Source organism: Schistocerca piceifrons, chromosome X (genome assembly GCF_021461385.2).
Source record: "Schistocerca piceifrons isolate TAMUIC-IGC-003096 chromosome X, iqSchPice1.1, whole genome shotgun sequence".
NCBI lineage: Eukaryota > Metazoa > Arthropoda > Insecta > Orthoptera > Acrididae > Schistocerca > Schistocerca piceifrons.
This window is the reverse complement of record NC_060149.1, coordinates 312,216,669-312,240,246: the sequence shown is the minus strand read 5'-3', so window position 1 is coordinate 312,240,246 and position 23,578 is coordinate 312,216,669. Positions and strand designations below refer to the sequence as shown.

Here is a 23,578-nt window from a genome sequence, read left to right as displayed (position 1 = left end):
GTCCACAGGGAGGGGTTCCTCTTTGTCAGATTGTAACATTGGTGCTCTGGCATATTGTAGCAAAACACCTTGCTGCTCTGTTGAGGCCTACAGTAGGTTGGTGTAAGCATCATATTAAGCACTCAGTGGACTTCTTACATCAGTTAGAGGAACTGCATTTGAATGACTCTGATATTCTAGTACTTTTGATGTAGTCTCTCTCTTCATCCATGTTCCTCTGTCTGATTCATTAGGGTTGATTGAGGTTAGGTTTTGTGCTGAATCAACAAACCTATTTTGACATGTGTTGACTTCCATTTATGTTTTATTCAATGACCAGCACTATGGGCAGATACATGGGGTTGCGTTGGGAAGCCCATTGTCAACTGTTATTGCCACTTTAAGGAAGATTTTGATGAATGTCCCTGGGAGTCTCTTTGACACCTGCATGCTTTTTTTCACATATGTAGATGATACTTTTGTTGTTTGGCCTCATGGCAGTGAGAATTTGAATGACTTTTTAGAATACCTGAATTCAATCTGCCTGAAAATTCGTTTCACAATGGAAGTGGAAAAGGGTGGCAGTCTTCCCTTCCTTGATGTGTTGGTCAGGAGGAACATGGATGGTATGTTGGGACATGCTGTTTACAGGAAGCCTACTCACATTGACTTTTATCTGCAGACTGATAGTTGTCACCATCCAACTCAACACGAACGGTACTTTGTATCTTGGTTGTCACAGGGCCAATGTCATCTCGGCTCCTGAGAGTTTGTCAGTTGAGTTACTCAAAGTCACCTTTCATTAGAATGGTTATAGTGAAAGACAGATTAGACGTGCATTGTGTTTTCAACCAACTGTGCACCAGGTGAGTGATGATAACACCAAGGAGGCACCTGAGTCTATGGCCTTCTTGCCTTATGCAGGAAGTATTTTGAACAGAATTGGTTAAATTTTGTGGAAATATGATGTGAAGTCTGTTTTTTGACCACTATCTAAGCTCAAGTTCCTTTGATTTGTGTCATGCGGCTATCTACTGTATTGCTTGCAGTTGTGGCATGTCGTATATTGGTCAAACTATCAGAACTGTGGAGGGCAAGTGTACTGAGCATAAGTAGCACACACGCTTACAGCAACCAAGTAAATCTGTCATTGCAAAACATTATCTTGCCACTGATCATCCTATGGAATATAACAACACGGAGATTCTGGCATGCATATTCAGCTATTTGGATACTGTTATTAAGGAAGCTGTTCAAATTCATTTAGAAAGTAACCTTATGCATAGATACGGTGGTTTTTGTTGAAATTCTGCATGGAATCCCGGTCTCTCACTTGTTAGAAAATTGAGGGAAAGCGTTTTGATTATTAATTTCACTATCGATAACTTCTGACATTGGTTGTCTTTGGTTTGTGATGGTGCTAGTGTTTACAGAATGTGTGTGTGTGTGTGTGTGTGTGTGTGTGTGTGTGTGTGTGTGTGTGTGTGTGTGTGTGAGAGAGAGAGAGAGAGAAAGAGAGAGAGAGAGAGAGAGAGAGAGAGAGAGTGGAAGGGACAGGTGGAGGGGTAAAAATTACAGAGGGAGACCAAGAGATGAATGCAGAAGGATCTAAGTTGCAGCAGTTATTCAGAGATGATGAAGCTTGGACAGGGTAGAGCAGCATGGAGAGCTGCATCAGACCAGACTTTGGACTGAGGACCACAACAGTAACATGAGTCTAAGCAGTTATTGTGCCCAGAGGGTCATCAACACTACAGGCAGTAGGTGCTATTTAAGGCAGTCTTCCTCAGTTGGTCCAAACTAGAGAAAAAAGTTTGAAAATGGAGGTCAATCTTAAAAGAGGACCAAAATTACTTAGCTGAAAAGTGATATAAAGGAAAGGAATGAAAATGTCAACTTCCAGGAAGCCACTATTAGAGAGAAAGATAAGTGGAGATGGGGGGATTGCAGTGCACAAAAGGAAGTAGGTGCTGCAATGGCTATGGGCCTTGTGCACACCACACATGTACCCACAAAAGAGTTGTCAGTCCTCTGAGGCATTCTTTTGAGAGAGAGAGAGAGAGAGAGAGAGAGAGAGAGAGAGAGAGAGAGAGAGAGAGAGAATGTGTGTGTGTGTGTGTGTGTGTGTGTGTGTGTGTGTGTGTGTGTGTGTGTTTGAGATCTCCCCCAAACCCCTGGATTGATTTCAGTCAAATTTGGCACAGAAACAACAGGCCTCAGGAATATCAGTATTGTGGGTCTACAACCTCACAGTTCCAATACGATGAAGATACAAGCAAAAATGTGTTTTTTTTTCCAGCTTCTGGCATGTAGGTCGCCCTGCATGACAGGTATGTTGTGTGGGAACAGTATTGGCCCACCAAATCAACCTCTGTTGCATGGAGCCTGCATGTCAGGGGCAATAAACAGTTTTCTGGGCCCTGATACGTAGGCTACCCTGCATAACAGGCACGTTATGTTGGAGTTGTATCAGCCTGCTTCATCGATCTGCTTTGCATGGATGTCAGGGGCCAATAAATGATTTTCAAGTCTCTGATGTGTAGCCTCCCCTACATGACGGGCACTTGGTGGGAATAGTATCGGCCTGCATTATTGAACTGTATTGCCGGGGCTACACATGCTGATGAGCATGGCTGGAGACTGGTTGAGATGGATAGAGGAGGGGGTGGGCAGAGCAAGGGTGAGAAGGAAATGAATAGAAAGATGGGGAGATGAATGAGGCAGGTGGAAGGCGTGGAGGGGTAGTGGGCAAGTGGAAAAGGAGGAGGAGGAGGAGGAGGAGGAGGAGGAGGAGGCGGAGGCAGAGATGGAAAGAGAGAGAGGGAGGAAGATATAGTCAGAGGGAGAGGGTGTAGGAAACAGACAAAGCGAGCAGGAGGAGGAAATGAAGAGACAAAGAAAATGGGAAAGAAGAGATATATGACAGACAGAGGTGGGAGGATGAGGTGGACAGGTAGAGGGAGGAATATGTGGCCACAGAGAGGGGTAGAAGGAGGTGAGTTAAACATATGTGTCAAATGCACATGCAGGCATAGTCACAGGGAAATGGCTCATGTAAATATAATAACAAATTTTAAGTGATATTGCTCTGAGTATACAAAATAAGGAAAATTGGTATTTACCGCAATTTTTGGAGGTGAGTATTCTGTGTTGTAAACTCGCCCACTTGACGGGTGAATCCATCGTCCTTTCACCCTATTAACTATCACTTCAAATGGTACAATAAGATTCAGCACGCATGTGATAGGGTAGTTTTTCAGTAACAGCTCTGCTTGGTTTCTCGTTCTCGGGAAACCTGCAACAGCATTAAAAGATCACTGAAGTAAGTGTCAAAACAGAAAATTTCACAGATGTTCAGTTTATAAATTTACATGTTCCACAGTTCATTTGGTATCCCCACAAGTCTCATGCATGTCAGATGAGACATTGTTCATGGTTGAGAGTCAGAGTGACCAATGACACCACCACAACCGGTGTGATTGTTGCATACAGCAGGCAGTGCCCCTGGGGTCACAACTTTCCTGGTTTGGCCATGTGGACTTAGGAGTCAGTTCCGTGCTAGTCTAGCTCAAATTCTTGTTTATTTGGCCTACACTCATTTTAATTCATGTCATGAATTCTTTTGTGCTGTCATGCTCTCTTAGTTCACTGTTTGACCCTGATCATGCTTTCAGACTCTCTGCTCACCAGCTGGATCTACACTCAATGCTTTTCACAGGGTGTCATGTGTCATAGTACTCTACATTCATTCCTGAGTGTTTTGTGGATTCTGTCACGTCACTATACAAGATGTAACAGTTGCCACACTGGACTGGTCTCCATCAGTGTCACTTGAACCTGCTTCCGAGTTTGAAGCAGGAGCAGAGAACCACCTTTCTAAAGTGCCAGACTCGCTCCGTAGACACAGCAGACTTGGGCCCAGATTGATGGTCATTATGTGAGAGGAGACAATGTTCCTATTTCTCTGCAACTTGTTGAGGCTGCCATACACCAGGGCATTTAGCAGTTGTGTGTGGAAAATGTTGGTGAGTTCCACCACGGGACAATGTCCCTATGTTCACAGTGAAGTCCACATGCACATTAGTAGGCCTATAGCCACACCATATTATGGCAGACTTGGAGATAGCTGGGTGTTACATGAAGTTTCAGTTAGGCTTAGGTTCACAGTTTTGAGCTTTGTGTGTTCTGTGTATTATCTTCATTTTTAGTTTATTTTCCACTCCATACAGAATTAAATGCAGCACTCTGACATGTTCTACATTGGGTAAACAGCTTAAAAATTTATGACAACATACAAAAAACATATAAACACAAGTGAAAACAATCTCTCTGCATTCAGTGTCTATCTTTGGGAAAATTGACACTCTGCCGTAGGCGTAACCACTAATTATTCCATTCTTTGTAGAGCTGAAAATGGAAACTACATGAACAGCGCAGAGGAAATAGACACCTATACACATATGGTAAAAACTCTGAACAACATTTTAAGTGAACAAACAGAACATAGAAATAAGTAATACATTGAGAATTTTGACAAAATTCTTACTGGTCATAGATAATTCATAACAAGCGACAACACCAAATTTTACATAAAATATAAGTACATTTTTGGCCAAAGGTAAAAATTTAATAACAAATGTTATATCTGACACATAAATCAATATTGTAAGAACTGCACACAAATATTACCACACACAAGTAGACATTATTTGGAAAATTACATTTAAGGTCCTATATCATAACTAAAAATTATAATAAAACAAAAAATGGTTCAAATGGCTCTAAGCACTATGGGACTTAACATCTGAGGTCATCAGTCCCCTAGACTTAGAACTACTTAAACCTAACCAACCTAAGGATATCACACACATCCATGCCCGAGGCAGCATTCGAACCTGCGACCATAGCAACAGTGCGGTTCTGGACTGACGCACCTAGAACCTCTTGGCCACAGTGGCCGGCTATAATACAACAAAAAATTTTACTATTTTATCTGGGTACCACTAAGAATGAACCACCATTCAAAACTGGTAGCAGCAAATTAAATATAAAAAAGCAAAACTGGTGGATCTTGCAACAGCAGTATGCATTTCATACAATTTGTTGATGCTGCAGAACAGCATACACAAGAAATATTTTCAGACTTGATGCTTTCACTATTTTTAAATTTTAAGTAGTTGATAAAGTTAACATTGTCTCTCAGAATTTGGACACAATGCTGCAGTTGTTTGATCAACTTTTTGTGAGTACCTGAGTAAAGCCACCAAGTTTGAGATCCACATTACATTGAAACTGTCAGCAGTTCCTAACTTCTGTCAAGCCTGCCCCATGGCATTTACTGAGCAAGATAAAGTGAAGGCAAAACTTGACAGATGGCAGAATCTCAGGGTTGGTGTCACTGGTTTTATCAAGCCATTGGGCCACCCCCAGGGCTGTGGTTGAGAAACCCAGTGGCAATGTTAGACTTCATGGCAATTTCAAGTACACAATCTGAAATAGATGTTTATCTCATACAACATCCTGAGGACTTGTTGGTCAGGTTGACTGAGAGTCAGTTTTTTTTCCAAAAATTGACCTCAGAGATGCATACTTGTAGTTGCCATTAGACATCAAGTCTTGATGGATTTTCATATTACATATTCCTTGTGGGATGTACCAGTTTAATTGTTTGTCATTTGGGGTAGCTTCAGTTCCAGGGATAGTTCAGCACTTCCTTGAGCAACTTATCAAAGACATTCCAAGCTGCATCAACTATATGGATGATATTTGGGTTACTGGCTCCCTGAGAGAACAGCATCTGCAACATTTGCAGACAGTTTTTCAGCAACCATTACACAATGGGCTGCACTGCAAGTTTGAGACATAGTTTTCTTGCTCCTGGAGTGTGGTACTTAAGGCCTGTGTTAAGTAAGGACAGTATAGTACCAATGGCACAGCATGATCCAGCATCAACAAGTTACCCATTCCTAAAAATATTAGGGAGTTACAGTCATTTTTAGTGAAGGTAAATTACTATGCAAAATTCATTCTATGGGGTGTTTACCTTTGACACCCACTGAATCAGATTCGTAAGAAAGGAGTGAAGTCTGACTGATCAGAGGCATGTCAGTCAGCATTCCAGAAATTGAACCAACACTTCTATTCCCCTCCGTGTTTAGCCATGTTCACCCCTGACAAGCCTTTGAATCTGAACACAGACACATCCAAATATAGCAATAGCATCATTCTCACTCACAGAAATACTGATGACTCAGAGCAGCTTATTACAGTCACCTCAAAAACTTTGTCAACAGCACAGAAAATTTACTCCCAGAGTGAGAAGGATGCACTCGCAATCATACATTGTGTAAAAAGGTTCCCTGTGTGCTTGTATGGCACTAAGTTCAACCTCCTTGAAGATCATAACCTACTCATCTCCATCTTTGGTCCCTGACCCAAGCTTGTGGACAGAACGGCAGAGTATTTGACCTTGTTTCTGTGTAACTATTCTTGTGATATTCACTAATGGCCCACCTCACAGTGCTTGAAAGTGGATGCTTTGTCATGGTAAAAAAGTTTTCTCATGTGGTCAGACCCACCACTCTAGGCATAGTTCAAATTTCATGTTAGGCTTAACTTTGTTGAAAGTGTCCTACTGCTGGCTACGAAAGATCAGAATTACCACACTGGTATTCCATCATTGTCATGACAACATATTATGCATATGTTGCATGCATCCCATTGGGAGATGTCCTGAATGAAAGTACTGGCCCAATGATACATCCATTGGCCAGAAATTGATTCCACCATTGAGCATATGGTGCTCTTCTTTATGTATATGAATGACCTTTTTGATAGTGTCAGAAGCTCTGTGAAGATACTGTGGATGATGCTGCTCACTATACGAACTTCGCAGTGCCAACAACCAGGCAGCACTGTCACAAAAATTTTGTCCATGGCCCTTGCCAGAGCTCACATGGGGCTGAATACTTGTGGATTTCACCAGCCCCTTCTCATAGGCTGTGTGGCTGTGTGTGGTTCCCAGGTTGTCTTCTATGATACTGCATGCTACAATTCGGGCCTTAGCTGCCACTTTTGATATCAAGGGTTTGCTGCACATCCTTATCTCAGACAATGATCACCAATTTATGTTGGAGGAATCTGAAGTGCTAGGAGCTTTGCACCCCCCACAGTATGTGCCATGATATCAGCAAGGTTCTGCTGTCTGGGTATGCATGTTCAGGCATTGTGGTGGGACATAAAGGGTAAAAACTTTACATTGTCGCAGTGGGTCAGCAGTGCCTGACACAACACACAAATCACATACACCAATGTCAAACTGAATGACAGGCACCACATCTTCAGCATACAGGAGACATTCATGTAGGTAGGAAGGACCAATGAACCCTTGCTCCAAGCACCGAGTGACAATCACAGACATTTCCATTGCCTGTGTACTGCTTGTTATATAATTTGCACCCTCACCCAAGGCATACAGGAACACTGTTTCCTATGGGTGATCTGTTGGAGGTGGAGTATGTCCCTGCATAATTGCAATTGCCAGTAGAGGTTGCCCTCAGTCCTCATTGGTTCTAAAACACCTGCCTCTGATGGCGTATCAGCCCATCACCATCCTCAGAATCATCCTTGATGTCACAGCGGACAGCATCCAGGCAGAACCCATGGCCGAGATACTGTCACTGCTCATCTCTTGACTTGGTGACTCTGGCACAGCCCAGGCATATTTTGTGTCTATGTGCCTCTTTAAGGGAGGAGGGATTTGGTATCCCTTCCAGACTCATGCATGTCAGACGAGGAGTTGTTTGCTGGCTAGGAATGTGAAAGGGAGTGGTGAGAGGTTTATGGGCTAGGAATGTGATGCACAGTTGTAGAAACTGGTGGAGAGCAACACACAGTCCTGTCACAGGGTTATCCTACCCCATCAGAGGCCAGGCCACCTGTGAAAGGAGCCGTGTTGTATATCAACTCTGCTACAACACTGCACAGCTTTTTATGTCAGTAAAACTACCAACCAGCTGTCCTTATCCTCCACTCCCACAATCACCTTAGTCTCAATCTCAAGTAACCCACAGTCCCTGCATCTTCCATCCAATAGTTTTCCCTTCCACCATTTTGTCACCCTCTCATTACATGTCCCCATGTCACCTTCAGTGTACACTGCTCCCCACCAGCTCCTTCAATCGTGCATCACGTGCTTAGTCTGTCTTCATTAACTAAAAATTAAATGGCCTTCACCATTCTGCTACAATGGATAAAAAGTAAAACATGGTCAGCAGCCTATGCGTCGTTCACTAAAATGGCCGATAACTCAGATGGCAAACACAAACTATAACGTAAGCAATTAAAAACAAGGGCATTCCATCAGGAAATGGCGGACCATCAAAAGCTGAGTGCAATGTGCACAAAGTGGTGGGTGAGCACCACTTAATAAATGGCAATGGCTAAAAAGACAGTGCCCAATACGCAACCTAGTTAAAATGATCTCCTCGTGGCATGAGGGCCAAGAGGAGGTTGTCCGAGCCACTGGGAGATGCTTAATAACCTGGAGCTTGTTCCCCTGAAGGGAGGAACAGTAGTGATGCCAAAGTGACACCACCTGCTGACAAATGGCAACACAGAGATCATCACAGGGAATGTAAAAACTAGTTGGCTGAGGTATGAGGACTGTAACCCTGGCAGCAGTGTCAGTGGCCTTGTTTCCTGTCAGACTGGCGTAACCAGGAACCTACATAAACATCACACTGGCTCCATCAACAGTGAGCATATGAGACATTTCCTGGGCCTGTTGCACTAAGGGATATAAGGTGTACAGCACACACAGGATTTGAACGGCACTGAGAGATTCAGAGCTGAAGACACAATTGAAAAGCCCATGTCTCCAGATGTACTGTGTGGCCTGATACAGGGCAAAGAGCTCTGCTGGAAATACTGAGCAGTGTTCTGGAAGCCAATATGGAAAAACTTCAGTGTCAATGATGAAGGCACACCAGACACCACAGTCAGTCTGAGACCCATTAGTATACACAAAGGTACTATTGTGAAGTTCTGTGTGAAGGCCATGAAACTAAAGGTGATAGAGTGAGGCTGAAGTAGTGCCTTTAGGAAGTGAATGAAGGCCAAGATGAACACAGGCCACCACACAAAGCCAAGGTGGTGAAGGTTTTACACCCACCGGGAAAGTTGCAGGTAGTGTGAAGTTAAGCTGCCGGAGAAAGAGTCGAAAGTGAACTCCAGGAGGTAGCAGAGAAGACAGACATGCACCGTACTGGCAATCAAAGGAGTCATCAAAGAAGGAGGCATATGATGGGTGGCCATGTATGCCAGAAAAATGGCATGCATATCTGTTGAGGAGAAAGTCACAGCTGTAGGACAGCGGTAGTTTGGCAGCTTCTGTAGACAGACCCTCAACCGGGCTAGTGGAAAAGGTGCCAGTGACCAAATGGATGCCACAATGGTGGACAGTATTGAGACGGTATAAGAGGGACAGATGTGTAGATGCATAAACCAAACACCTATAGTCTAGTTTCAAATGGACAAGGGACCAATACAAACAGAGGAGGGTGGTTCGATCTGCTCCCCAAGAAGTACCATTGAGGACACATAGGATGTTGAAGGACCACATACAGCAGGCTGCCAGAGAAGGACCAATAAAGTTTCCTATCGACCAGGATACCCAGGAACTTTGTAGTTTCAGCAACAGGTCCAAGATGTAAAGACAGTGAAAGAAATCAATTGAGCCACCAGAAACTCATAGAAACAATTTTGTCAGTGTAAAAACGAAAGCCATTGTCGATGCTCCATGAGTAAAGATTATCAAGACATTGCTGAAGACGCCACTCAATGACACACATCAAACTGCAATAGATGGCAAAATTATCAATGAAAAGGCAACCAGAGATGCCTGGTGGGAGACAGGCCATTATAGGGTTAATGGAGATAGCAAAGAGGACAAAGCTCAGGATGAAACCCTGAGGCACACTGTTTTCCTGGATAAAGGTGTCTGACAAGGCAGAATCCACACATACCTTGAAATCTTGGTCTTTTAAAAATTCCTGAAGGAAACGAGGCATGCAGCCTCAGAAGCCCCACATGTAGAGAGTATGGAGGATACCAGTTCTCCATCAGGCTTTCTCTAAATCCAAAAACATAGACACAGTCTGTGATTTCCACAGAAAGCCATTCAGGAAATCAATGGACAACGTGGCAAGATGGTCAGCTGCAAAACAGCTTGCTTGAAAGCCTCATTGTGCAGTGGTTAGTAAATTGCAAGACTTGAGCAGCTATACCAACCAGGCATGAATCATACATTCCCTCACCCTGAAAACACAGCTGTTGAGAGAAATGGGCAGTAGCTAGAAGGAAGGTGCTTGTGCTTACTGGGCTTAGGTATGGGTATGACAGTGGCTTCACATCTGGGAAATGTGCCCTCTGCTAGACGCAGTTGTATGTATGAAGCAGAAAGTGCTTGCCTGCTAGAGAAAGGTGTTGCAACATCTGAATGTGAACATCATCTGGCCCTACGACAGAGAATTGGGATGAAGTGAGAGTGTGATCTAACTCCCTCATAGTAAAGGCAGCATTGTAGCACTCATGATCCTAAGAATAGAAGGGTATTGCCCGAGCCTCCTTTGCTTGTTTTTGATGGAGGAAGGCACGGTGATAGTGAGAGGAGCTCGAAATATCCGCAAAATAGCAGCCCAAGGTGTTGGAAATAGCAATAGTGTCCACAATGAGATCGTCTGCTACTGCCAGGCTAGAAATTGGGGAATGGATCTTTGTCCCAGAGAGCCATCACAGGTTGGCCCACATGACAGAAGAGAGAGTAGAACTGTTAAAAGACTAGCATATGAAATCCAGCTAGCCTTTTTCCTATCCTAAAGAACTTGATGACACTGTGCACACAACTGTTTACAATGAATGCAGTTTTCCATTATAAGATGATGGTTAAAAACATGGAGAGCATGTCTCCACACATGGATTGTGTTGCAGAACACCTCAGTCCACCAAGGGACTAGGATACAGTATGGTAAAGAGGAATTGCAAGGAATGGAATGTTCTGTGGCAGTAAGGATAACATTTGTAAGATATTCTATCTGTTCATCACAACTGGGGAAATGATGTTCATCGAAGGTCACTAGGAAGAAGTAAAGCCTCCAGTTGGCCTTAGTAAGTTGCCATTTGGATGTGTATGTAGCTGGGATAGGAATCAGCAAACAGATAGCATACAGGAGATGGTCACTCAAGTATGTGTCAGAGAGAACAGATCACTCAAGATGATTGGCAAGCTGGGCAGTGCAGAAGGATAGGTCCAAATGGAAATAGGTGTGCTTGGAGTCTGAAAGGAACGTCGGTGCTCCTGTGTTAAGGCAGAAGAGGTTAAGTTGACTGAGGAGGTCAGCTAAGAGGGCACCTCCTGGACAGGTTCTGGGAGAACCCCAAAGGGGATGGTGCACATTAAAGTCACCAAGGAAGGGGTGAGCTAGCTGCCCAATAATCTGGAGGTGGTCTGCCCTGGTGACATCGAACGATGGAGGGATGTAAAGAGTACAAAGAGAAAGGCCAACTGAGGATGGAAAAAGCGAACTGCAACAGATTGAAGGTGGGTAGTCAGGAAGATGGTTTGACTATGATCATCATCCCGTATGAGGAATTCCATCCTCAGGGTTGGCTCTGAGCACTATGGGACTCAACTGCTGAGGTCATTAGTCCCCTAGAACTTAGAACTAGTTAAACCTAACTAACCTAAGGACATCACAAACATCCATGCCCGAGGCAGGATTCGAACCTGCGACCGTAGCGGTCTTGCGGTTCCAGACAGCAGCGCCTGTAACCGCACGGCCACTTCGGCCGGCCCATCCTCAGGGGGGAAGGTCAAAATGGACCAGGAAAAAATTGCGAGAGCTCAAACCAGTCGTGAGGACACAATTTTGTTTCCTGAAGGCAGAGAACAAATGGACGCTATGATTTGAAGGGCAACCGTAAATCCTCTTCGTTGGATCTAAGACCACGAACATTCCATTGGAGGACAGTCATGACAAAGAAAAAATGAAGGGGTGTGACCTGGGTGGCTGCCGGTGTCAGCCTTTGAAAACACACTGCTACAGGGCAGAGAGGCAGGAGGATCCTGCTCTGTGATGTCTATAGAAGCATTGGCATTCTCCTTCTGTTGGCCTACAGAGTCCAGGGCAGAAAAACAGTTGGTGGTGTGCACTGGCAACACAGAGGTTGGCCGGGCGAGGTTATCATGTGACGACACCATCGAAGGGGATCTTCAAGGTGGCAAAGGAAAAGACTGTTTGCCTGTGTTTAACTTCTTGGAGCCTTTCCAGTTGGCAAGACTCCAATGTGAGCTGGCTGGAGGGATGTAGGAAGTCATCATGGGAGTATTCCTTCTGTCCTTTCCAGCCTGCCAGCTGCGGAGCTGGTGACTTTGCACCGTTAGACAAAAGTTTGGTGGTGTGTTGCACAGCTGAAGGAGGAGACAGGGATGCTACCATGATGCTGGGTGATTTCACAACCACAGTGCTAAATTTGAGGTCACATGTCTGCATGGCCATGTCCTTTGTGGAGCGATATGTAGCAAGAACACTACTGTAGAAGCCAGATGGTAGAACACAGGGTTTTTGGCTAGACAACAACTTGCAAGTGACCAGATAAGCCACTTTTTCCTTCACCAGGATCTCCTGGACAGTCCTCTCAATGAGATACACTGGACAATCGTGGGAGGAGGCAGCATGGTCATGTCACGATAGACATTTGGCTGGGTTTCAACATGACTCTTGGGTGTGGTTGTAATGATGTCACTGGTAGCAACTCATTGTGTTTGGAATATACGGTCTGACTGATAACTTCATAACCTGCTTTGATTGTTGATGGAAGAACCACTTTATCGAAAGTGAGAAAGAGAGTGTGTGTGTGGGCACTAGGGGGGCATCTACTTTTTTATCACCTGATGGACGGCAATGATACCCTAATCACAGAGGTACATTTGGTCAGACCATCAAGCAGCCTAGTATAAATAACACCATGGGAAGAATTCAGCATTCAATGGGCCTGAACATAAACAGGATAGCCATGTGGAGCGAAGCTGCAAGCAGTTGTTGTGCTTGAGAATCATAAGTAGTGTCAAAAAGCAAAGTGCCATTGCATAAATGAGAGCAGGATTTCACAGGGCCAGCAATTGCATCAACACCTTTTTAAATATTAAATGGGTTTACCATAGTGAAGGACTGACCAATTTCAGTACGTGAAACCATAAGGAACCATGGTGCAGCTGGGAGGATCTTTGAATCGTTAACCTCATTCCATTTATGTTTCGGAACCACTGACTGTGAAAATGATTTGCTCATTGTGAGAAAATCCCCCCATGATTGCCAGCGTCTCCAATGGCATGCCCCTTCCAACTGGGGGCCCCCTTCAGAACGGGGTGCACCCACCTTAGGTGACTGTTTACACCTCAGGTCACACCTCCTGAATACTTGACAGAGGGACCAATTGGAAATTTGGAAAGATAGCAGCTCAGGTCATCACTCCTCCCTGGGCCTGGCCTGTACCAGAGGGTACATGCGAACCCTACTTGATGAACCGGAGTAGGGAATTACACATTACCCAGCCACCTGTTATGCATCAGATGCATGGGCTAGCCTTCAGGAGCACTCAAGAAGGAAGAAGAAGATGAGGAATCTCAAACACCAAAGTGGAAGAAGGATAGGAGAAAGTGAACGAAGAAAGAAAAAAGGAACAAAAACAGTGGAGAGTATTCTGATATTGACTACCAAAAATGCAGAATACATATCCAAAAGCAGCCCAGACATGTTCCCCAAGGGAGGGGAAAAAGAACAGCAAGATAATAGACATGCAGCATGGAAGGGAAAAGATGCTGCAAAGGCTGGGGCCCCATGGTAGCCAAGTGCAAACTCAGAGAGAAAAGGGATGATTAGGAAGGATGAGTAGGAGGAGATGGACAGACAGAGAGGGGGAAGGAGGAGATGGAAGAGAGTGAGTGAGGGGAAAATGGACAGAAAGGGAAGAGGAGGAGACAGACAGAAAGAGGGATCAGGAGAAGATGGACAGAGAGAGGAGAGAGGAGAGAGGAGAGAGGAGAGAGGAGAGAGGAGAGAGGAGGAGAGGGACAGTGAGAGGGGGATGTGAAGATGGCCAAAGAGAGGGAGAGGAGGAGATCAATAGAAAGTGGGAAGGAGGAGATTGGTAGAGAATGGGTAAGGAGATGATGGGCTAATAGAAGCTTGGAACAAATACATTGCCGAGCAATGCCAGTACTCAAGCTAGTACTAAATGACAAACTGCCTATTGGCTTCTGTCTCGGGTTCTTCGGCCGACGTTCATCTAATGATTTTTCTGACGTTTCGCCAGCACGAGTGGCTGGCATTGTCAAAGCTTCACCCTCCATTGCCGGTGGTGAACTGGAGCCAAGCTCGCGGGCGCAGACTATATGTACCTGGCGCGCCAACGTCCGAGGGCTTCTCCGCGGTCATTTCCGGTGCGGTTCTCCTCTTGCTACCTTCGACGGTTGTTCGCTGCAGTACGGGAAGCCAGGATCCGTTTACCTTAAGGCTTTCCTCTTTCTTGTTGAAACTGTTCACGTGTTTTTGTATTTCTACAGCTTCTCTGAACAAGCGCGTGTGATAGTGCTTCTCTACAGCCAGAACTTCCGTGTCGGCGAATTTTATTACGTGGTCGGTCTCATTCAGTGCGTGTTCTGCCACGGCCGATTTCTCCACCTGCCCCAACCTGCAATGTCGCTTATGCTCTATGTTCCTGGTGTTAATGGATCGTCCAGTCATTCCGACATAAACTTTTCCGCATGTGCATGGTATGCGGTATATTCCCGACATTGCAAGTGGGTCTCTTTTCTCCTTCGCCGATCTAAGACACTCTTTGATCTTCCTTGTCGGTTTGAAAATCGTCTTTACGCCATGTTTGTGCAATATATGGCCGATTCTGTCCGTCACTCTGGGAATGTATGGCAGAAAGGCCGTACCCGACAATTCTTTTTCTGGTTCCTTACTTCGCCGAGTGTTTGGCTCTGTTACACTTCTAATATAATTTGTGGAGTACCCATTGCTCCTCAGGACAGTTTCCAGGTGTTGCATTTCTCGTTTGAGGTGTTGCGACCCACATATTCGTCCTGCTCTCATTACGAGCGTACTAATCATGCCTCTTTTCTGGCTCGGGTGGTGGTTTGACAGTTTGTGCAGGTATCGGTCTGTGTGAGTCGGTTTTCGATACACGCTGTGTCCCAGATTTTCGCCGTCCCTTGTGACCAGAACATCTAGAAATGGCAGTTTCTTGCCCTTTTCTACTTCCATGGTATATGTTATGTTCGCATGGAGGCTGTTCAAGTGTCTTAGGAAGTCACCGAGCTGTTCTTCACCATGGCTCCACACCACGAAAGTATCATCGACGTACCTGTACCACACCTTAGGTTTGCAAGTCGCTGAGTCCAGTGCCTGTGCTTCAAATTGTTCCATGAAGAAGTTGGCCACCACTGGACTGAAAGGACTACCCATGGCGACGCCTTCCAGCTGTTCGTAGAAATCGCCATTCCACGTGAAATAGCTCGTGGTGAGACATGCATGGAAGAGCTTTCTGATGTCTAGCAGGAAAATGGAACCGATGTGCTCCAGAGCGTCACTGAGTGGCACTTTCCTAAATAACGAAACAACATCAAGGCTGACCAGGATGTCGTTTGGTGCAAGTTTCAGTTTCTTCAGCTTCTCAATGAAATGTCCTGAGTCCTGAGCTTTGATACAAAAGTCTTTGATAAAACAATGGTAATAAGAACATAATCTGCGGAAGCTTCTCACACCTCTAATACTTTTACGAATAGGAAATTCATCTTTTCTGAGTCTGGTTGCACACCTTCATTTGACACAAGGTGTCCAAGTATTTTAATTTCTTTTGCTCCAAAGAGACACTTTCTTGGATTAAGTTTCAGTCCAGCTTGTTGGAGACACTTAAGATCGGCCCTCAGTCTTTTTATATGTTCATCAAATGTCTCTGAGAACACTATAATGTCATCTAAATAACAAAGACACATTCTCCACTTCAGGTGCCTTAGAAGATTATCCATCATCCGCTTGAAAGTTGCTGGTGCATAACACAAACCAAACGGCATTACCTTAAACTCATACAGGCCCTCAGGATTGATCAATGCAGTTTTCTCACAATCAGCCTCCTTTACTTCGATTTGCCAGTATCCCGAGTACATGTCCATGGTTGAGAAAAACTTAGCCCCCTTCAGACAATCCAGCGTATCATCAATTCATGGAAGAGGGTAAACGTCCTTTTTAGTTATCTTATTAAGCTTCCTGTAATCAACACAAAAGTGCTAACTGCCATCTTTCTTCTTGATGAGGACCACTGGTGATGAGCATGGGCTCTATGAAGGGTGAATCATGTCATTCTCCATCATTTTCTCTACCTCATCGCTAATTATTTGACGTTCCATTGTTGACACATGGTATGCTCTCTGACTTATTGGTTGATAATCTACTGTGCTAATCCGGTGCTTCACCATCGATTTGTCTAATTTGCTCTTCACCTGTGGATTGAAGCATTCAGAGAACTCTTGAAAAATGGCAGGTAGCTTCTTCTGTTGTTCCTTACTGAGATCTGGTGATAGTCAAGCTAGAAGATCTTGTTTTGTAGTGGTAGCACCAATTTCACCCACAGACTCAGCATGGGAGGTTTCTATGAAGCTCAGCTGTCCTTCAATTAATGGCTCAGCATTTGCTACGCACATGTGTCTTGGAAGGATCTGTGGTTCTCGCCAACAGTTAACTATCCACAATTCACTGAATCTGTTCTTAAACGAGATGACAGAGGCTGGGATGAGCAAGTTATTCTTCACTGATATTCTTCTTTTACATTCCACTACAAGATCCATGGGTTGATGCATGGCATGACATGTGACAGTTACCTTTCTAGCACTGACTGCAGGAATGATCACTTCATCCAGCACACGTAGTCTCCACACACTCAGATGTGCTTCTTCCTGTCCACAGTATCTCATATCATCTAGCATAATCTTCGAGCGACCACAATCTATAATTGCCTGAGAAGCTTTCAAAAAGTCCCATCCAAGAATGATGTCATGACTACACTCTTGTAAGACGATGAATTCTAAGGGCTGTGTATGGCCACTTATACCCACTTGAATGGTACATCTTCCTGTAGGTTTTACATATGTCCCATTAGCCACCTTCAGCAGAGATGTTTTATTGTTGACAAATATGGTTTTCTACAACTGGTGACGGTACTTCTCCGAAATGACTGAATATAATGCTCCAGAGTCCACAAGAGCTTGGGCTGGTCAGCCACCCATGAGGATGTTGACATAGTTTCCTATCATTTTAGTAGTGATCGATGGCGGAGGACTTTCCTCTTCGGTGGCCTCACCTCCAAGGAAGGTCGCACCCTTTAGTTTTCCAGGTTGCGGCGGCTGGGTGATTGGCTGGAGCTACTAAACAGCAATGGAGACCTTGATTGGCATGTTGGGGAGCATCCTTTCCAGCGCCTAGCTTGCCGTGGTGGTGACCTACGTCATCCTGCACCCACATCATCTTATTCATCTTTGTTGTCCTGGAGCTGGCATCGGATAAGATCAGTTTGCTGTCTTCTGGCATGGGTGTCTTCAAGTATCTGCCACCTTTCTCGACAATAGTGCACCACAGTGGAAACATACTGGTTGGTTATTCTGGGTCCTCCAAACGACAGTCTTCCTTGGTGCCCAAACAGGTTCCTCATGCGGCATTGTAGGAACGTAACTCCACCTGGGTCTCAACTTTTTCACCATCTTAAAGGGAAATGAAGGATGAGAGATTGGGTTCAATGTCTGTTCCACTTCCTCCCTTATGACCTCTTGAAGTGTCTTGGTTTTTTCCTCGCCGTGCAATCCAAGTGCCTTCTGAACTTCCTCCCACACTATCTGACGAAGAACACTTGTGAAATCAGTTGCTTCCTCCATCACAAACAACGATATGATGTCTGTGAGCCATTCAAACATCTTGCATGTAATTCTTTCTTGATGCATTGTCTCGATATACTGGCACCATTTTATGAAGTCGTCTGCTGTCGAAAACTCCTTCAGGAGTAGGGCTTGATACATGTCCTCAGCAAGACCCTTTATGAGATATGCAATCTTATCTTCCTCTTTCATTCTAGGATCCACTATTTTACACAGCTCCAAGACATCTTCAATGTAGCATGCTGTAGTTTCTCATGGACGCTGTGCCCGTGCACTTTAATTTGTCTTCAGCCCTGCACTTCTGTCGTTGTGTGTCACCAAAATACTTGCACAGTTCTGCCTGGAATACTTCCCAGCTTGTGAACTTCTCCTTGTTGTTCTCATACCATTGCTTTGCAGTGCCCTCCAAGTAGAAAAATATGTTAGCCAAACACATGATGTCATCCCATTTGTTAAATTTGGCTATACGCTCATATACCTTCAGCCACTTGTTTGGATCTTGGCCATCATCACCAGAGAACCCAGAAAGATGTCTCATGTGGTGGCACACAGTTGCTGTCATCGTAATGTCCTCTTCTTCTTCTGTCTCCGATGGATTGCGATCTGTTGAATATGGCTCAAACTTGGGTTTCTCGCCACGTAAACGGTGGCTCTGTCATGGCTGATTGGAGCCCCTGTGTCATCGATAATGTGTGCTATCACAAGGTCCAATACCCAGTGCCTCCACCAGAATAATGTCACATAGAAGAAGGTGTAAGTAGATGAACACTAACTTCACTTAACAAAGGTTTATTCTGTACTTGCACATACAAGAGTGTGTAGTGAGCTGCCTCTGGCGAGAACACATACAGTATATATACAGCTACAGAACATTCCAGTACAATGATTCTTGACATTTGTGGATACTTCTAGAATGTACTCAAACCGAATATAGAAATTAAAATTGTACAGTTCAGGTGAGTTTTGAACTCACAGCCCTCTATGCAACAGTTCAGTATCATAACCACTACACCACAGAGCTACTGAGCTTCTTCTGCAACAACATGCATGTGAATGTCAGTGACCAATTATCTGTTCCAGGAATTTTGAAAAATAGCTAGGACAATAGTCACCCCAAATGGCAACCTAAAGACTAGAAATTACTGTGATTTCTCACCCAGTGACAACTGGGAATGGGAAACTGAGAATAGGTTCCTGATAAACCAAATTCCAAATAAAATTTACCTACTTTCATACTACAAAATAGATCATCTGGTCATGGACTCAGTTACATAACAAGAACAGAAGGTCTTTCACTGCTTCAAAACTGTCACATACATATAAAGAGCCATTGGGTTTCTTGAATAGGACTAACAAAGAAATCCAGACAAAATGGAGAGAAAAAAACTTTGCCGGTCAAACATGTCTAATCCTGCTTTGATGCCCCACACACAAAACATGGGGGACTGGCTGCATTCATCGAGATCTGCGAATTTCCTGTAGTTTCATGACAATGTCCACTTGCATTTTAGTGACACACACTATTTAGGGTGAAACAAGTTCAAAAACTTTTAAATAAGTCATCATCCACACCCTTGAAAATGCCTTGGTGAACCACAGAATAACTGATTAGGTGCTCAATGAGTTGAAACTGTTAAAATCATCAACATTTGATACATTTTTAGCAGTGGTGCCAGTAATGTCACTTGCAGAGTGACATGGTTAGATGAAAGCTTTGCAGAAATTTACTGTGACATTGGTAGTGCCTTCCAGCTACATGTGCAGACTTGCTTGTGATGCATAGAGTGCAGGGGGTAAATCTAATTTCAAATGTGTTAATCCATTTAATTGAGAGGAGACAGAACTTGCATTCACCTGGAGGTCTATATCCTGCGCCAAAATCTGTAGCTATATGAACAATGATGGAGCCAAAGAATCTGTGATGGTGTCCTTTTTTTCCCAGACAATAAGGCATGGTGCCAATCACTAAAAACAAAAACATGGTGAGTGTTTGGACACCGCTTCAATTTTTGTGACACTGCTTTTAATGACATGGAAAGAAAATGTAAGCAGTAAATAATATGTTCTCATAACTGGAAAGCATTAACATGATTTTTTAACCATCAAAAAAGGCACCCCACAAATCCATGCTTTCAATAAATGAACAAAAAGCTGGGAGTGCCAGTACTGAGGTCAGGTAGATATTCTTGTAAATGGCTTCTACAAAAATTTGAATCATATGTGTTTGGCATACATTTTATTTCAAGTTATAGGTCCCCATTGCCTCCACTCACCCTGAGGGCAATTTACTATCTATATATTCATATGCCCTGTTTTTTTGTTATTTTATTAAAACCAAAACACTCCAGGCTAATACTTACATTTCCAAATAAAATTTGAATGATTTGAATTTAAGTTATTGATTTTGTGCCATTATTTGCCCTATGGTGAGTGAATAGTGTATCAAATTTGACAATGGAGGCCATTCCATTACTTCTAATAGTTACACATTGTTGAAATATGCAACAAAAATACCCAGTCCAACACTATCACATAGTTCTCACTAATCACAAATGTTCATCACACTAATCACACTATATATTCCACTAAAGAGTGGAAACACATTACCTCATATTTGCAACAAAGACTAACTTGAAAGTTTTGTTATAAATATTAGTGCAGAGAATCCAAATATTCCTAATAGTTTCAGAGAAACCCCCTTACTCAGTCAGTTATAAATTTACCTTATTAGTGAAAGATAGCTACAATTACAACAGCTGATAATCATTCACGTATAAGTTTTATTGAGAACCAATGCTCCATTAACATAAATAACATTCATACATGCAATACTGACCATCTAAAAGCCAGTTGTCATTTGGAAGTTTCTTTAGCTCTTCATTTACTAGATTCATCATGACATCATCCGGTACAAGACGACCTTCATTGATGAACCCCTGAACTCGTACACCAAGTGCTAGAACAAAAATAATTTTCAGTGAAAACCTTCTTACATGAAAAAACCACAAGCAATATGATAAAGAACAATTTTTGACAGTGGAACTAACAATGTGTGATATTCTTCAAAAAATGAAATCATAAAATCTTTTCTCCCCAACATCATATGACTTGACTTACGCATCTAAAAAATATCCTTCACATTTATAGACTGTTAACATATGGTGATGTAAATAAAAGACAGTTTAATAATACATGTGTAAAAATATTAAATTATGATTTATTTTGATCACTTCTGGAGAGAGTGGCTATTTTTTTTCTTTTCTTTTTTTAGAGCACTGATAATTACCCCACTCAACTGAATATTGCATGAGATTAATTTGAAGTGATTCTATCAATTCAGCATGTTAGAATATACTTTGCTCTCAGAAGGAATTTTCATTTCGTGGTGAAGTGTGCACTGGTTTGAAAGCTTCTGTTAGATTAAAATTGTATGCCAGAATGACACTTGAACCTAGACTATGGCTAAACCATTTTCTCTACAAAACGTTTCTTCTAGAAGTGTTAGTCGTGCAATGTATCCAAGAGAACTTCTGTGAAGTTTGGAGGGTAGGAGAAAAGGTACTGCTAGAAGTAGAGCTCTGATGGTATATCGTGAGTCATGCTTGGATAGTTTAGTCAGTAGTGCCCGTGCTTGAGAAACGCAACAGTCCCAGAATGAAGTCCCAATATGGCATATAATTTTAATCAGCCAGGAGTTTTTATCTCTAATGATTATGCACATGGTATTTTCTATTAATGCTGTATATCTCATGGATCACCTTATGAACATCCTCTGTTTGGTTTGATTCTATCCAAACATCTATGTACGAGACAGCTTCCTTTACAGGATCAAAGGTCACTTGTCACTATCTAAGAACCACAAGTTTTTATTTTGTCACTTGTCTCTTCTTTCCATAGCAACTTTTATTCCCTTCATCAAAATTTTTCTCAATCTGCTCCATTTCCTTGTCTTCACACGGATGTATTTTTATAGTGATATTCCACAAATCATGAACCTTTCAATTGATGGGGAGGCTTGCGTGCCTCAGCAATACAGATAGGTGTACTGTAGGTGCAACCACAATGAAGGGTATCTGTACAGAGGCCAAACAAATGTGTGATTCCTGAGGAGGGGCAGCCGCATTTTCAGTAGTTGCAGAGGCAACAGTCTGGGTGATTGAGTGATCTGGCCTTGTAACATCAACCAAAATGGCCTTGCTGTGCTGATACTGTGAACGGCTGAAAGCAATGCGAAACTACAGCCATAATCTTTCCCTAGGGCATGCAGCTCTACTATAAGGTTAAATGAGATGGCATCATCTTGGGTAAAATATTACACAGGTAAAATAATCGCCCATTCACATCTCTAGGTGGGGACTACTCAGGAGGATTTTGTTATCAAGAGAAACAAAACTAGCATTCTACAGATCAGAGCATGGAATGTCAGATCCCTTAATCAGACACGTAGGTTAGAAAATTTAAAAAGGGAAAGGGATAGATTAAAGTTATATACAGGGTGGTCCATTGATCGTGACCGGGCCAAATATCTCATGAAATAAGCGTCAAACGAAAAAACTACAAAGAACGAAACTTGTCTAGCTTGAAGGGGGAAACCAGATGGCGCTGTGGTTGGCCCGCTAGATGGTGCTGCCATAGGTCAAACGGATATCAACTGCGTTTTTTTAAATGGGAACCCCCATTTTTTATTACATATTCGTGTAGTACGTAAATAAATATGAATGTTTTAGCTGGACCACTTTTTTCGCTTTGTGATAGATGGCGCTGTAAGTACGTGGTATCACGTAACATTCCGCCAGTGCGGATGGTATTTGCTTCGTGATACATTACTTGTGTTACAATGGACTGTTTATCAATTGCAGAAAAGGTCGATATCGTGTTGATGTATGGCTATTGTGATCAAAATGCCTAACAGGTGTGTGCTACGTATGCTGCTTGGTATCCTGGACGACATCATCCAAGTGTCCGGACCGTTCGCCGGATAGTTACGTTATTTAAAGAAACAGGAAGTGTTCAGCCACATGTGAAATGTCAACCACGACCTGCAACAAATGATGATGCCCAAGTAAGTGTTTAAGCTGCTGTCACGGCTAATCCGCACATCAGTAGCAGACAAATTGCACGAGAATCGGGAATCTGAAAAACGTTGGTGCTGAGAATGCTCCATCAACATCGATTGCACCCGTACCATATTTCTATGCACCAGGAATTGCATGGTGATGACTTTGAATGTCATGTACAGTTCTGCCACTGGGCCCAAGAGAAATTACGGGACGATGACAGATTTTTTGCACGCGTTCTATTTAGCGACGACGTGTCATTCACCAACAGTGGTAACGTAAACCGGCATAATATGCATTATTACTGGAAATTATTAAATGAGGATAGGGAGGAATATCTGGAAGAAGAAACAATAGAAGGAAAGGAACAGGAAGGGAAGGAGATCCAAATTTTAGAAAGTGAGGTGAGTAAGGTTAAGAACAGGGAAGTATGATATATCATTTGAACCAGGTAGGAACCGTTTGGAGTTCTTAAAATATGGTGATGACAAAATTTGGAAACTTGTAACACAGTTATTCAACAAAATTTTACATGGAGATTCGATACCCGATG

At 43.2% G+C, this 23,578-nt stretch overlaps 1 protein-coding gene across 1 annotated transcript in view; it reads right to left on the bottom strand.

Annotated features, from left to right (window-relative positions):
* The window catches only part of LOC124721770 (GTP:AMP phosphotransferase AK3, mitochondrial), an 82,599-nt gene that overhangs the window by 17,195 nt on the left and 41,826 nt on the right, over positions 1 to 23,578 (bottom strand). Inside the window, exons 2-3 of the mRNA XM_047246880.1 lie at positions 20,805 to 20,924; positions 3,102 to 3,274 (exon numbers count right to left, since the gene is read on the bottom strand). Coding sequence (XP_047102836.1) covers positions 3,102 to 3,274; positions 20,805 to 20,924 — 293 coding nt within the window. The remainder of the gene's footprint in view (positions 1 to 3,101; positions 3,275 to 20,804; positions 20,925 to 23,578) is intronic.